The following is a 13,547-nucleotide window of genomic DNA, read 5'->3' on the forward strand; positions in this document are numbered from 1 at the left end:
GGGAGGTGTGGGCCAGGGCATTTGCCATCCAGTCAAATGGCAGTGACCCCAAGCGCTTTCACGCAGCCCCGACTTGGGTAAACACATAGGCGTCTCATTGATCATACGTGTGACATTCCCCCCCATCACATCTGCCCGGCCCCGCCTGTTCTCACATCCTCTTTCTAAGGAATGGTGCAGAGCCAGAGACCACTCCCTTACGCACTTTGGCCAGTTAGGGATCAATGCCTTCCTATTGGCACTGGAGGCTGTGCTCAATGCTGGTTATTCTCTGGCCTCCGTAGGCGCTCTGTACCATCTGTTGGTCTCTCTTAGCGATCACATACTCACCGTCACCTGCCCCTCTTTCTCTTCTGTAAGCAAAACACATTTTTATATCACTGAGCCGTCAGGCAGACACAGCCGAGCATTGTACTCTTGTCTCAGATAACCCACTTCGACCGCTCTCAGGTGGGATATCCATAACCAGCCTGTTGGGACTGTCCTCAGGATGGTGGGAAATCCTGCTATTCTCCCCGTAAGCCATCACAGGGAGCCTGTTTTACTCGCTGGTCATCATTCTTTACAGCTCATCAAAGAAACAAGTAGAAATAGAACTGCCCAATCAAATTATTTTCAGCTTTTGACGACCACAGCTTGGTGATGAACGCTAAAACATGCAGTTACTTTATCGAATAAAGGCATTTGACATTAGGCTTGTTTATTTTGATAGTTTCCTATGTTCCTGTTCACGCAATAGCACTATGCGGAATCGAATGGCTCGATCGAATTTGTTTTTTAATTTACTGGATGCACATTCCAGCGGAGCATAAACTCTCCTCTTTGCTCTTGTGCCCTCTGCTGTGATCCCATGTGGACAGAAACACACTCATCAATTATGCAGTCAATGTCTTCACCGCATTGCATACATTACCCTCCACCGCAAAATGGTATCATAATGTGTTGCATTGCATTCATGTGCTCTTTCCCTCTCGCGCGTCATGCACAGACGTCAAGCGCTGCCTTAAAGAGGTTTGCGTGATTGGTTCGTGCGACAATGCAGAAATAAAGTTATCGTTCCAAAGTTAAATCTCCGGAACACACGTTAGGTTGGTGCTTGGAAGGCTGCTTTAAGGTCTTTTTAAACCTAGGCTGCATACCTACACCGTAGAATATTGTTGAAACAACTCTTGCAAGTGCCACAAAGTCTGGACAATTCAGAATTGTAATCGTTGAGACCTCAGAGAAACACTGTTTCACATTTCCCCCACCGTTGCTACTGATTTGTGGCGCTAACGGGCGAAATAATCCTCAAAAGGCAAAGCCGGTATTATACAATTGATATTTGGCCGGAGTCCAGTGGTCGGTCACTATCTATCATTTTGTTTTAGACTAATAGGTCCTGTAGAACATGATATTATTTAATTGTGGAAAGTTTAAACATCCCTTGTCATAACTATGTCTACACTACGTAATAACTTATTCTGCATTCTATGAGGAAGGTGAATTCATCATCATAGATTAAACTATTTGGGGTTTTATTTGCTTTTCTTAATGTAATCAACGTCATCATGAAAGAAAAGAACCTGACTTAAGACTGGGAGCACAGATGCCTTCTCTCATAAACAGTTGGTCTCCGTTGCCAAAGAGATCGCCCTTTGATGAAACGTTTCCAGGAGCCGCTCAGAAGTCCTGTGCGGAGCCGCATCTTGTCTGTGTTTTTATAAACTGCGCTCTGGCCTCACCTTACCCAGTCCAGGCCACTTTTCCGAGAACAAAGATTTGTAGTCAAGCGATTTGAATGAGCATTACCCGAAAACACATCTCTGACTGGTTTCTATAGCTCCAATTGTTCCCGTTGTTTTCAAACGTAATGAACATCTTTTACAGATCATGAAAGGCTCTGTCACGTCCCTGACCTCTCGTTGGAATCCCGTGTTGGGTTTCTTGAATGTTGTTTTTTTATTTTTATTTATTTTTTAATCGCTTTTCTGTATTTGTTGGGAGCAGCGTTCATTCCTTCTCTCTTTGAGCTGAACCTCATTTCTGTGTCTTTTGATTGTTTTTTTTTTTGTTTTTTTTTATAAAGGAAAGCGCTATTTAAATGAAGTTATAATGAAAGTTATTATGCGGTTCCTGCCCTGGACTGTGGTATTCCTGACTGCTCAAAACCATGGGGCATGCCAACAATGTCCGTGTCCCGGCTGCCCCCCTGACTGTCTCACCACTTGTGTGTACTTGTGCATGGGTGTGTGCGTTTACGTGCTGTGTGCTTCTGAAGAGGATTTGTGGTGGTGTCGGTTTGAATACTTGACCCCTTTCGGCAATGAATTATGTGAGCGGTTTTACTTTTCTATCTCTCTCTAGTCGGATGGATTTGGCGGATACATTTAAGGAAGGGGGGGGGGGCAGTTTACAGAACAAGATGTCCTTTGATAGCCCCTAGACATGTTGCATCACTGGTTTGGGTCTGGGAGAAAGCTGACCTGGATATTTACGTGCAACAAGTTCACGTTAAGCCCCGTCCAGGCCGGTGTGGGTGTGTTTCTGGTTTGTGTGCACCCTTTTTGCTATTCCCTCCACCGAGCAGCAGCTATCCAGATTCTAATGAGGGCCAGTGAGGCCCACCATTGACACTGAACACAAGTAAACCCTGCTGACTAATGAGACCACGGCAATAAAGATCACCCGCAACAGAAGGCCACATTCTTTATTTTTTTATTACCAATCACAATCTTTGATCTTTCGACTAATTCTGTCCGTTCTTGCGTCTTCCTCTTGTGCTTCTTTCAGCCCCGAAGACCTGCAGCCCAAAGCAGTTTGTCTGCAAAGACCAAGTCACGTGCATCTCGAAAGGCTGGCGCTGCGATGGGGAGAAGGACTGCCCGGACGGCTCTGACGAGGAACACGACGTTTGTGAGTCCCTCAAATGCGCCTGACATTTCTGCAGCAACAACAGCCGTAGGAGAAATGAAACTGTTTGAGCAATTCAGCACGATCTTGGGTCTGTACGCACAGGTGTTTGTGTTTACAGCCACAAAACTCATCCTTTCTGGTTGAGGGTTCTTGCCTTCGCCCCCCAGGGGCTGAGGTTGGCGCCGACGGTACTAACTTATCACCACGTGTAGATAATGCTCACAGCGCTGGTTCCATGGAGTCAAAAATCCCCTTCCCGAGCATTTGACAGATATCCTTCTTGATTAAGAGATACTCGGACAGATACCGAAGCGTAATGATTAACTCCAGACCCCTTCCTCAGTGAGAGTGAGTCTCGGGATTGATATTAAACAATGTTTTTTCTGCTGGGCTACTCAAGCTGTCGAGACCTCTCAAGATGTTTTTGAACGGCTAAAGAGCAAGGTCATTTCTGCCCTTTTTAAAAAGTTTAATAACAGCCCGTGAGGACGTTTAAAAGCTTCGCCTTAAAAGGAAGACATTTTCCATTCGCAAGCAGGGAGGTGTTAGTCCTGACACAAAAAAATAACACCAAAAAAAAAAAAAAAAGGCTGAGTCATTTCGGAGTCTTCCTTGGAGTTCAGATCCTTTTTTAGGCTGAATCCCTGAAATCGGAATCCCTGAAGAAATCAAAGCGGCGCTGTCTTTTCGGGCTCAGACTGGAATGACTGCAGTTTGCTAAAGCTGAAGGGAGGGGGTGGGTGAAAAAAGCCAGTTTGACGGAGTGACTGAGCAACTGGGGTTAGGGTGAAGGTTGGAGCTGGAGTCTGGAAGTTGTTAAGAGTCTTGCCCGGGAGCAATGGAGAAACCTGCTGTTTTTTGCAACCTGCTTCCCCTCACCCTCTCCACCCTCTCTACCCACTCCTCCCGCTTCTCAATCCCGGGAAAGAAGCGGCGGCGACTGCAACGCACGTCTCCTGCGAGCCCTTCCACCTCCCGCCTGCTCTCAAAAACAACAGTTGTAGGACTCTCGCTCTGTTGGGATTTGGCTTTTCCATAGCTGCAGGCAGGAAAACACAAAGTGGGTCATAGAGACAAGAGAGGCCATCAGTCAGAGGCTTATTGCTGAGCGCAGCTTTCTTCTGCATTCAGCGTGTGGTGAGGAAGAGTGACTGCGACTGCGATTGAGGAAAGTTGCTGGTGAAATAGCGGGTTTTCAAATGATGCTTTTCAAAAAACCTCATGAAGGGAGGACATGGGATGAAAAGCAATCATTTAGGGATGTTTTGCTGAGCCTGTAGGCCACCTCTTGCTTCCCTTGTCGGCCTTATTTGCTCCAGATAAGATTCCAGGCGCCACATGAGAATCGCACAAATCGAAAATATACAATCTGGATGCAGCAGCCCTGTTGCTAGGGAGGCAACACTGCACGGCATGTCATCGAATCGTTCGATGCGCCCCCTACGGTGCGGCCCCTATGGTGCGGCCCCTACAGTGCGCCTCCTACGGTTCAATACGCATACGTGAACTGCAGTATTGAGGCATTGCAGTAGAAGTCCACTGGACACGTTGGCGCAGTGTACGGGCGCTGGCGGCGGCGTGCTGTAAGTGCAGCTTCCTATCGAATCCACTGCTGGAGCTCCATCGGCAGTCGGCTGCGCAGAGCCGCGCGGCTTTTCTCTGTTTTTGCGTGAGACGTCTATTTTTATTTATTTATTTATTTTTTATCCAACTGCGCGCGGCCACGCTGCCTTTTCCATAGAAACACGAGATAAAACTACATAGAAATGTTTTCGTAAAGAGTGCCATCAATCAAGGAGTCCAGTCAGAAAATAACCCCCTGCGATGGCCGTGTCCCTCTTTCTTATGGACCACTATTCAGACTCTCTCTCTCGCTCTCGCTCTCTCTCTCTCTCTCTCTCTCTCTCTCTCTCTCTCTCTCTCTCTCTCTCTCTCTCTCTCTCTCTCTCTCTCTCTCTGTGTTGCTTCCGCTCGCACCAGGTCGTGTCGGGTCGTTTGCGAACTAATTATTATTTATATGTGAAAAATACTGTTTATACCTGTTCTACACAAAAATATTTAACTATAGTTCTGGTTTTATTTTTATGTTTTACTGTGAATATTAATATTAACAAAGATTTATATTTGAATTATCCACTATCCTGGACACCTCCCCTCCAATCAGATGAACTAACACAAATTATAACAACCCACCAATGGACTTGAGTGTTACACTAGTTATTTGTGGCAGACTATTATGAAAACATTTTTTACAGCTTTTAATTAATTAATTTTAATTTAAAAAAGTCTTAAATATAAAGGTACTGAAACTGTACCATAACTGTGGCCCCAAAACTGTGATACATACCGAACTGTAGCCCACTGTACCGTTGCATTCCTACCCAAACACACATTGTATTTTTACTCAACCATTGTATTTATAGTGACGTCGGGGATCATCTACTCCTTGGCTGAATTGCTATGTTCGTTCTATAACAATGACTTCCAACATATTACCACAAGAAATGTTTTGTGAACATTGGTTAATGGACATAAAGTGCTGGAAAATCAATTGTCTCATTGTTCGATGAGCTCTCTGTTTCTACGTGTGCTTTTTGTACCAAAGGACTTTATGTATTCCATCATGTGGAGGGGGTTTCACAGTGGCCTTTGTTGGGGTGTGGGCTATTGCCAGTGAAGTCAGCCACTGTCTAGTGCAGCTGCTTTTCCCTCCTGTGTGTGTCCCCCACAGTGCCACACTTTGTGTCCATGATGCTGGGTTAGAAAATGATGCAGACACAAAAAAAAAAAAAATATACAATTTATTTTTAAGCATATTGCATGTTGAACTGTCCCGCACAAAATAACTGATTGGCATCTTAGTTCTATCTTAAAATGAGACTGTGGATATTTGAGTATTTTTGCAGAATGTCTTGATTAGGCTCATACCCTTCAGGCAGGGTGTTGGCCGTTCATGGACTTCTCCTGCCATGTTCTCAGTTTTATAAGTGCTCCGTGATATTCCCACATGCGCCGAATGTGTGTGCGGGAACTACAGGAAACGTGTCACACTGAGATGACGTCCTCTCGCTCTGTCCTGTAATTGGGCAGTTTTACAGACAGTTCCAAGCTGAGCTGCAATTAGGGTTTTTAGCAGAAGAAACGTCGGCGTCTGAGACACAAGTCTGTGCTTTGGAATAGAAATAATTATTTAACTCAACGTATTTCTACTTAACTTCTGCCTCTCTGTGATAGTGAGAATCTCCTTACGCAAGAGGGATCTGGCAGTCAGCATTCGGACACGAAATGAATGTTGCAGACAACATCACTGAGTACCAACCACACCCAGCAATTGTACAAACAACACCCCACACAGTCTATAAATAAAAAGCGGTAAAGCAACATAATTCAATATCATACAAAGTACATTCCAATTCGTGCCAGTGCCAAAGGAACCAGGTAATAAAAAATAAAATGAAATAAAAAAAAAGACCACTCAGTTTCTACATCTTTAAGTGATTTAAATTCACCAAAAGTAATCAGATCTTCCAATCGCCAGCCAGCTTGTTACTACCCCCCCTTAGGTACAGATAAAACAACCAAGGGTATAGGGTAAAGTATCGGAAATAGCATACACTAGATAATCACGGACAACATTACATGATATTCAAGTCCAAAGATAGAAGGGGAGTATACCGAGAAGACACAAACATAGTGGCATTGCATAGATAGTGGGTGCATTCATAACAAGTAGATCTTCTCTGTGGATTGGCTTTTATTTTAAAGACAAAAAAATGCTCTTTTGTTCATTCATTTACTTATAGGGAGTTAAACCTGCTCTCTCTATATATATATATATATGTGTGTGTATATATATGTGTATGTGTGTGTTTTTTTTTAAATTATTATTATTTTAATATATATAATTTTTTTTTGTTTTTTTCAGATTGATATTGAGGAAGACTTAATTGCTTGTTGTTTATGAGGCAGATAGTATTACATGTCAGACCCTGCTCCGGAACAGTAGGTGCTTCCATTGAGCCGCTGGTTCCACTGCTGAGATGTGTGACGGGAACTAATCTGTTTGATCCCACTGTCTCCTGGAGCACTCAATGCGCAGCTACCGCCCGGTCCTGATAGCCATCAACATGTCAAGGAAAACACCCTGTGCTCAACATGAAAGAGCTTGCTGCCTTCCAGCGCTTTTTCCCTTCCAGGAGCCCGCTGAAGGTGTGAGGCCACAGGGATTTCGGTCTCTCTCTCTCTCTCTCTCTCTCTCTCTCTCTCTCTCTCTCTCTCTCTCTCTCTCTCTCTCTCTCTGTCTCTCTCCCTCTCTCTGTCTCCTTGTCTGGTTTCTTCACTCAAATGAACAGACACAATTACTCCCTATTTCTCACATGTAAATATTAAAGTCAAGTCCACATGGACACCCACGTGACACGAGCAGCCAAAGCACTTATTACAGTATACTGTATGAAGGCAGCAGATCACACTGGTCTGTGACTGGAACTTCATAGTCACAACAGAAGTGCCACAAAGTGCGCACACTATTTTCTACTCGTGGTGTACTCATATATAGCACAAGGCAATGGGCCGGCAGTTAACACCACATGAGCTGCCCCATAAAAGAACAAGGCACAGAAATACAGGGAGCCATTCAGTTTCCATTCTGTACAGTGTGTGTTTATTTACGGATGCAGATTGGGGGGATGGATCATTTAGATAAGATAACACTTTAATCTTATCATAACTCAACACAATTCAGGAAGTTCATAATTGCATTGGTTCCTATGATATTTTCCTCAAACAAGGAACATTTAAATAGTAACTAATACACATTTGACTACAGTGGGACCCTATATGCTTGAAAGTTTATTAGAATATAGAATTAATATAGAATAATAGAATCGTACATGAATTTGTTATATCATATTTTGTCTTTTATTATTTCCCAATGATTTGTGATTTAATGAAGGCAAGTAAGGCTTTCAAAAAGACTTCCGATGCAAACTCTTCCAAACATGCGCTTATACCTGACCCCAATGAATATTCTCATGGGACTTTTTTGCTGTCTCGTAAGATAAGATAAAATAAAAAAAAATAAAGCTTGCAAAGATAGCAGCATAAACAAATAAGAAATCCTGATGCCTTTTGAGTTGACCAGTTGCAGATACAGTACATGACCATTTGGAACTACCTACAAATGGTAGTTTGAGTAAGCCCACTCCCCTCCCCGCCCGGACTGTTTATATCAACATAAATAACTGCGTAATGCAGTTCAGAGCAGCTCAGTGTTTATAGAGGTCATCTATGTAAGCGGTGCAGGCGCTGGATGTGGTCTGCCGGCTGCCATTTGTCCTGTTTTTAGATCAGGGAGGTGGGATGGGGGTGGGGGCTGGAGAGGGGGCAAAGCTAGCCCCCTGAGGCAGGACAAGAGCACTGTCTGTGTCCAGCCAAGGAAAGCGTGTCAGGGGTTTAAACTTTAAAAAGGCTATTATAGTATCAGCAGGGTCCCCTGCCGGAAGGGGGGTGGGGGTGCAGTTAGAGGCACCCTCGGGGGGGGGGCCAGGCGCTGACGGAGAGATGGTGCAGATCCCAGATAAGAGTCTGGGACAGAGAGGTGGCCCAGGTTGATGATAGACTTTTTAGACTGAGGAGTACCATCTAGACAAATTGCAACACTGCAAGTATAATTTGGTTTAATTTGACCCTCACCACACACACACACACACACACACACACACACACACACACACACACACACACACACACACACACACACACACACACACACACACACACACACACACCTCAAACACCTGGCTTCGCCTTTTGGTGCTCCTCTCATCCTGGAGGAAGCTCCCCTCTGCACGGTTATTATGTGGTGTAATGCAATTGACTGTATCCTGCACTGAGGGGAATGAATTATTGAACACACATGTAGGTGAACCTGACGGTGTTTACCTTCTGTCGGTCTAGATTGGATGTTACTGTTTATTACTATTATGGTTTTTCTCTCGCTCTTCCTGGCATTCTCAACCCTCCTTGGGGCTTCCCAATCTCTTTTTTCCCCCGCCTATGGCCTAATGAGTCCTCTGTTTTCCCATGTGCTACATGAACATGTGGATGGGAACTTTGTCTCAGAAATATGCTCTTTTCTTTAGGATATTTGTAGCCCTCTGTACAGTATTTCTTCTTCTTTCACAAAATTAAACAATATGTCTGTTCCATCTCAGGGAGAGTGCAGCCAATGGCGCTGTGAGGATGTTTGCCCCCCGTTTCCATCTCTGCCTTCATATCGAGCAGGAGCTGCTTGATGTAATTGCATAATTAGGCCCTTGGTCATCTCTCTTTTACTCTTTTGTGAGAGTGGATGTGTGGATGTGTGTGGACCCAATTTCCGTACGAATATCATAAGGGCAATTTTTTTTGGCACCTGTAGCAAGAGCTGTTGTGCTCCCCTGTTTGGCAAAGGTTCCCTTGGTTGCTGGATTTAACCTCTGGACTGGACAACCAGCTGTCTAATGCAGGGATAGAGCTCTGCCTGGGCTGAGACCTCTGTTACATTTGGCTCTGTATGTTTAGGTGACGCACAGATTTTTGCAAAGTTTGCAAATCTTCATATCCTGTTTACATTTCATATTTAGGAACGCTGAGGAATTGTAACCAACATAAACTTTTTTTTTCTAATGGACAACGTTGTCATAGTGGAAAACCTTTTTTTTTTCCCACTTCACTCTTCCAACCAATCCATGTACAAATAATACAAAGCTGAATTAGCACTCAAAAAGATGCAAATCAGTGTGCACCAAGTCACCATCGCAGCCATCCGAAGCGCCATCTGGGTCTTGCAAAACCGGACCTGCCCCGGCCTAAATTCACTATTTAATTCTTATGGAATCTAAATTCTTTCAGCAGTGTCAAAACCTACAACATGCAAATATGAGTGTTCTACACCTGAGCTGGAAGGTCATGTAGTTTGCGGGAGTGGTCCCCTTTCTTCAGCCCCTTTCCCACATGGAAGATGTAACATTGCTGGATTAAAAATATCCGGCAAAGGCAGTAGGAAGTCATTCCCACATTGCCCTCCTTTACAGAAAAGTTTCATATGGAGTCTGTTCCTACGGAGATGACTATTACGGATACAGTACGTAACGGATTTTGGGTGAGTACGTTATGTCCAATGTAGATACGATGGTTTGGAACGCATCAACACTGTTGGAAATCTGTCGACAACGGACGTACAATCTAAATCGATTTGTTTTTTTCCCTGGCCCTCAGAGGGCAGTGCTTCCTTTCCGTTATTTAAATCCGTGTGATCATTTTAAACTTGTCCTACACTCTCTACCTCAGGAGAAGGAACGTTCTCCACCTGTTCTCCCTCTCCCTGTCTGCTCGATCCCTCTCCGGCTCCACGCTGCGGTGCAGCCGGCTGGCGAGCGACGCGCTTGTGCCCGATGTCCCCGCACCGCACCCCAAACTGTAAAACACACGTCTGAGTCGCATTTTTAAGAAGAAAAAAGATAAAAATTGAAAGGATATAAAGACCTCTCAACGTAAAGACTGGACGTGTTTCAGTTTCTCGTCTTTGCAGTTGAGCTCCACGGTTCGGATCGGACTCGCCATTTTTACAAATGTTTGCATAAAAACCTGCTATTTGTGCTTTGCCAGTATTTCTGATTCAGCTGCACCCCTACTTTATGTGCTTGTCCCAGCAATGTAACTGCTTCCATTCACACACTCTTCCATTCACGGCCGTACCGGCATTGTCCCGTAAATGATGCTGGGTTGAGAGTGGAAAATCTACGGAACATCGAAACCGGCTCCCGTTCCCCACACGACGCCAATAGGGAACATTGCCAGTAGATTTACGGCTTTAAGTGCAGGTGGGAAAGGGGCTTTAGTGGGTGCAAGTTAAAAATGCAATTGTAATTGAATAGCTTGAGGAGGATGAAAAAAAAAAAAAAATAAAAATAAAAAAATAAAATGAAGACTTTTTCATCACTCTCCCAGGATAACTGCACCTCTCTCTATGGAAAGAAGGTCGAACCCCGTCGCGCGTCTCTCAAATTGCTTCCATCCAAATTGGCGCCTCATCAACTGAAGGCTTTTTGAAGGTTTTCGATCCGCAGCCTATTCCTGTCGAAGCAGAAAAAAACCTTTTAAAAGCAATTTATAATTTATTAATAACCCCAGTTGGAAATGATGGGTGCGGGCATCTGTTTGCACAGTTTGCAAACAGCGGGGTGGTTCACAGGTGGGTTGATAAAAGCTGCAGGCAGGTTTGGGAGGCTCCCCATCTGACCGGCGCTACACTAATGTGCGTATATACACTTTAATATATGGTGCTATGGTAATGTTTGTCTGGCCAAACGTAGCTGAAGTGTTCTGTTTGGAGGTCTCTTTGAGACGCCGCAAGGGATAATTGAAACCCCATAATATTGGGGAGCATCCCATGGTGCTGTCAGATGGGACGGATGGATGTGGGGTTTTATTACCTGGGGAGTGAAGTGTTCAAAGTGAAAGCTGTCGAGAGAAATAACATAAATCACCGAGTTGCCGGGGTCGTTGCCTGTAGTCCTGTTCCCGCTATTCGGCTGCCTGGAAACTAGTTGTCAAGGCACGGAACTGTTGACTGGGAACATTTAAATAGTACACACACACACACACACACACACACACACACACACACACACACACACACACACACAAACCCAGACTCCCAAAACACCCCCATGTTAGCTACACTCTCCTCGCTTGGATGAGATGATGGCAAAGCAAACTCTTTGGTTGTTATTTTTTGTTTTTTTTGGCGCGGTGTCCCAGTTGTTGGGAGTCCTCATGGGCTCCTCCGTGCTGCCGGGTCAGGGGCCGCACACCCCGGGTCAGGTGTGTTGTGAGCAGGGTGAGCCGTCCTGTCGGAACATGTTAATTAGCGGTCAGAAACCCCCACGAGTTTGTTTAGTGCCATCGAGGGCCGCGAGGACGAGCTGGGGCGCACTGCCTTATTAATTCATGAGGTACTTTTCTGGAACCGCATGTTTTATTCATATAAACTGGTTTAGATGATTTTTTTATGAACGCCCGGCTGATTTTTCTATTCATAAAAAGAGAAAATAATTGACATAGGGTAGAATCTATTGTTTCGTGGGGATTTGTGTGCTGTACATCATATACTGAGGGTCGTGCCTCGGTAGTGAATAAAATGAACATTAAACGGTGGATAGCAATGCTTGCTGCTCGGCCAGCGACCGGCCCTTTAGTCCCTTCATTAGGCCCCATTCTGGATGGCTTAACTCCCCTTTCATGTGTTGGTCAAGTACAGGCAGCTTTTTGTTAGTTGTGTGTTTGTTATTGGTCGATGGAGCATTGTCTCCAGTAGCGTACGGTTACGGCATAAAGGCATCCAACAGTGAATGGAAAATCCTCACAGCCTAACAAGCGCTGGGCTCGCGGAAAAATCCAAAACCTGGACTCCCTCAGCTGAGTATCCCCAGCGAGAAGTGATGATTTATTCTGCGGTATGAGAGACCAGGAATGGCTTCAGTCTTTTTTTTTTTTTTACAAATTTATTCGAAATAATTTTGAATAAACAGAATTGAATTCTCCCATCTCCCTCGACTGCGCGACACGTGACCCCCGTGCCGCTCGCACCAGGAGCCGCGGGGGCCCACGTGACGCTGCTTACAGCAGCGCCACGGCTCAGCCTGCTGCGTCGGGGCTCACAGGCCGATTTGTGTGATCCAAACAATGGCCTTACTTCTCCTGTCACCTCTTGCCACCCCCTCGACCGGAGAAGTGCATGTGACCTGCTCGTATACCGAGCAGCTTATGGAATCAACTCTCACTCATGCAGGGTGACTGAAATCTGCCATTACCACAGTCTTGTTTTGATAAATGCTTAAAATAAAAGGCTTTGTTTCAGCTGCAGCTGAAGTACACACTGGAGTGAACAAATGCCATCTATCGAACTTGTGGCCCGACATTTAAATATTTTCTATAGCAGGACTGAATTGTGTTCTTGTTTTGACTTATTTTACATCCTGTGATGGTAAAAAAAAATAAAAAAATCATACTTGAGAACTAATTACGGTTTCCTATGGTAAAAATAATTAAAACCTTTGTGATCGTCCATAGATCTTGGGTGGTTGGAAGATGTCTCAGCTGACGCAGATCAGGGCTTTTAAGTCCGCAGAAACCGTGACCAGATCCTTCTCCCTGAAGAGAACCACAGCGAATGAGAGAAAAAACGACCCCTCAGACGGGACGACGAGACCACTCTCCAGCGGCGAAAGACAATAAATTGGCGGCGTAGGGTTTTTTTATTGTAGTGTCCGGCGACGCAAAAACCTGTCTCACCCTCACCCAAGGAATTTGGAAGAAAATGTCTAATTCACATTAGCATCGCCTTTTCCATTGTGGCCTTGCCAATTTCTTCCGAGCTGTTCCTCCGAGTGCCTTGTCCTGGGGAGGAGGTGTTCCATTTTCCTGTCTCGTCTTTCTCTCGTCCTCCCTTTCCCCTCCACCTTTCCTCTGCCGCGGCCTCGGCGTCTTCCGCCGCGGCCCCGTGCGAATTCCCATCTTCTTCACCGTTTTTTTTCTTCGTTTATTGCCCCCTATTATATTATTTTTAAATGGGTCAACAGATGTTAGACGAAAGGTGGGAGGTGATA

At 44.9% G+C, this 13,547-nt stretch overlaps 1 protein-coding gene across 3 annotated transcripts in view; it reads left to right on the top strand.

Annotated features, from left to right (window-relative positions):
• The window catches only part of LOC307231065 (low-density lipoprotein receptor-related protein 1-like), a 107,362-nt gene that overhangs the window by 31,117 nt on the left and 62,698 nt on the right, over positions 1 to 13,547 (top strand). For all 3 annotated transcript variants that reach the window (XM_080001614.1, XM_080001612.1, XM_080001613.1), the window contains one exon: positions 2,773 to 2,895. Coding sequence is in view for 2 of the 3 variants with exons in the window: in XM_080001612.1 (XP_079857738.1) it covers positions 2,773 to 2,895 (123 nt within the window). In the remaining variant the exon portion in view is untranslated. The remainder of the gene's footprint in view (positions 1 to 2,772; positions 2,896 to 13,547) is intronic.

Source organism: Zeus faber (genome assembly GCF_960531495.2).
Source record: "Zeus faber genome assembly, chromosome: 5".
NCBI classification, from domain to species: Eukaryota; Metazoa; Chordata; class Actinopteri; order Zeiformes; family Zeidae; genus Zeus; species Zeus faber.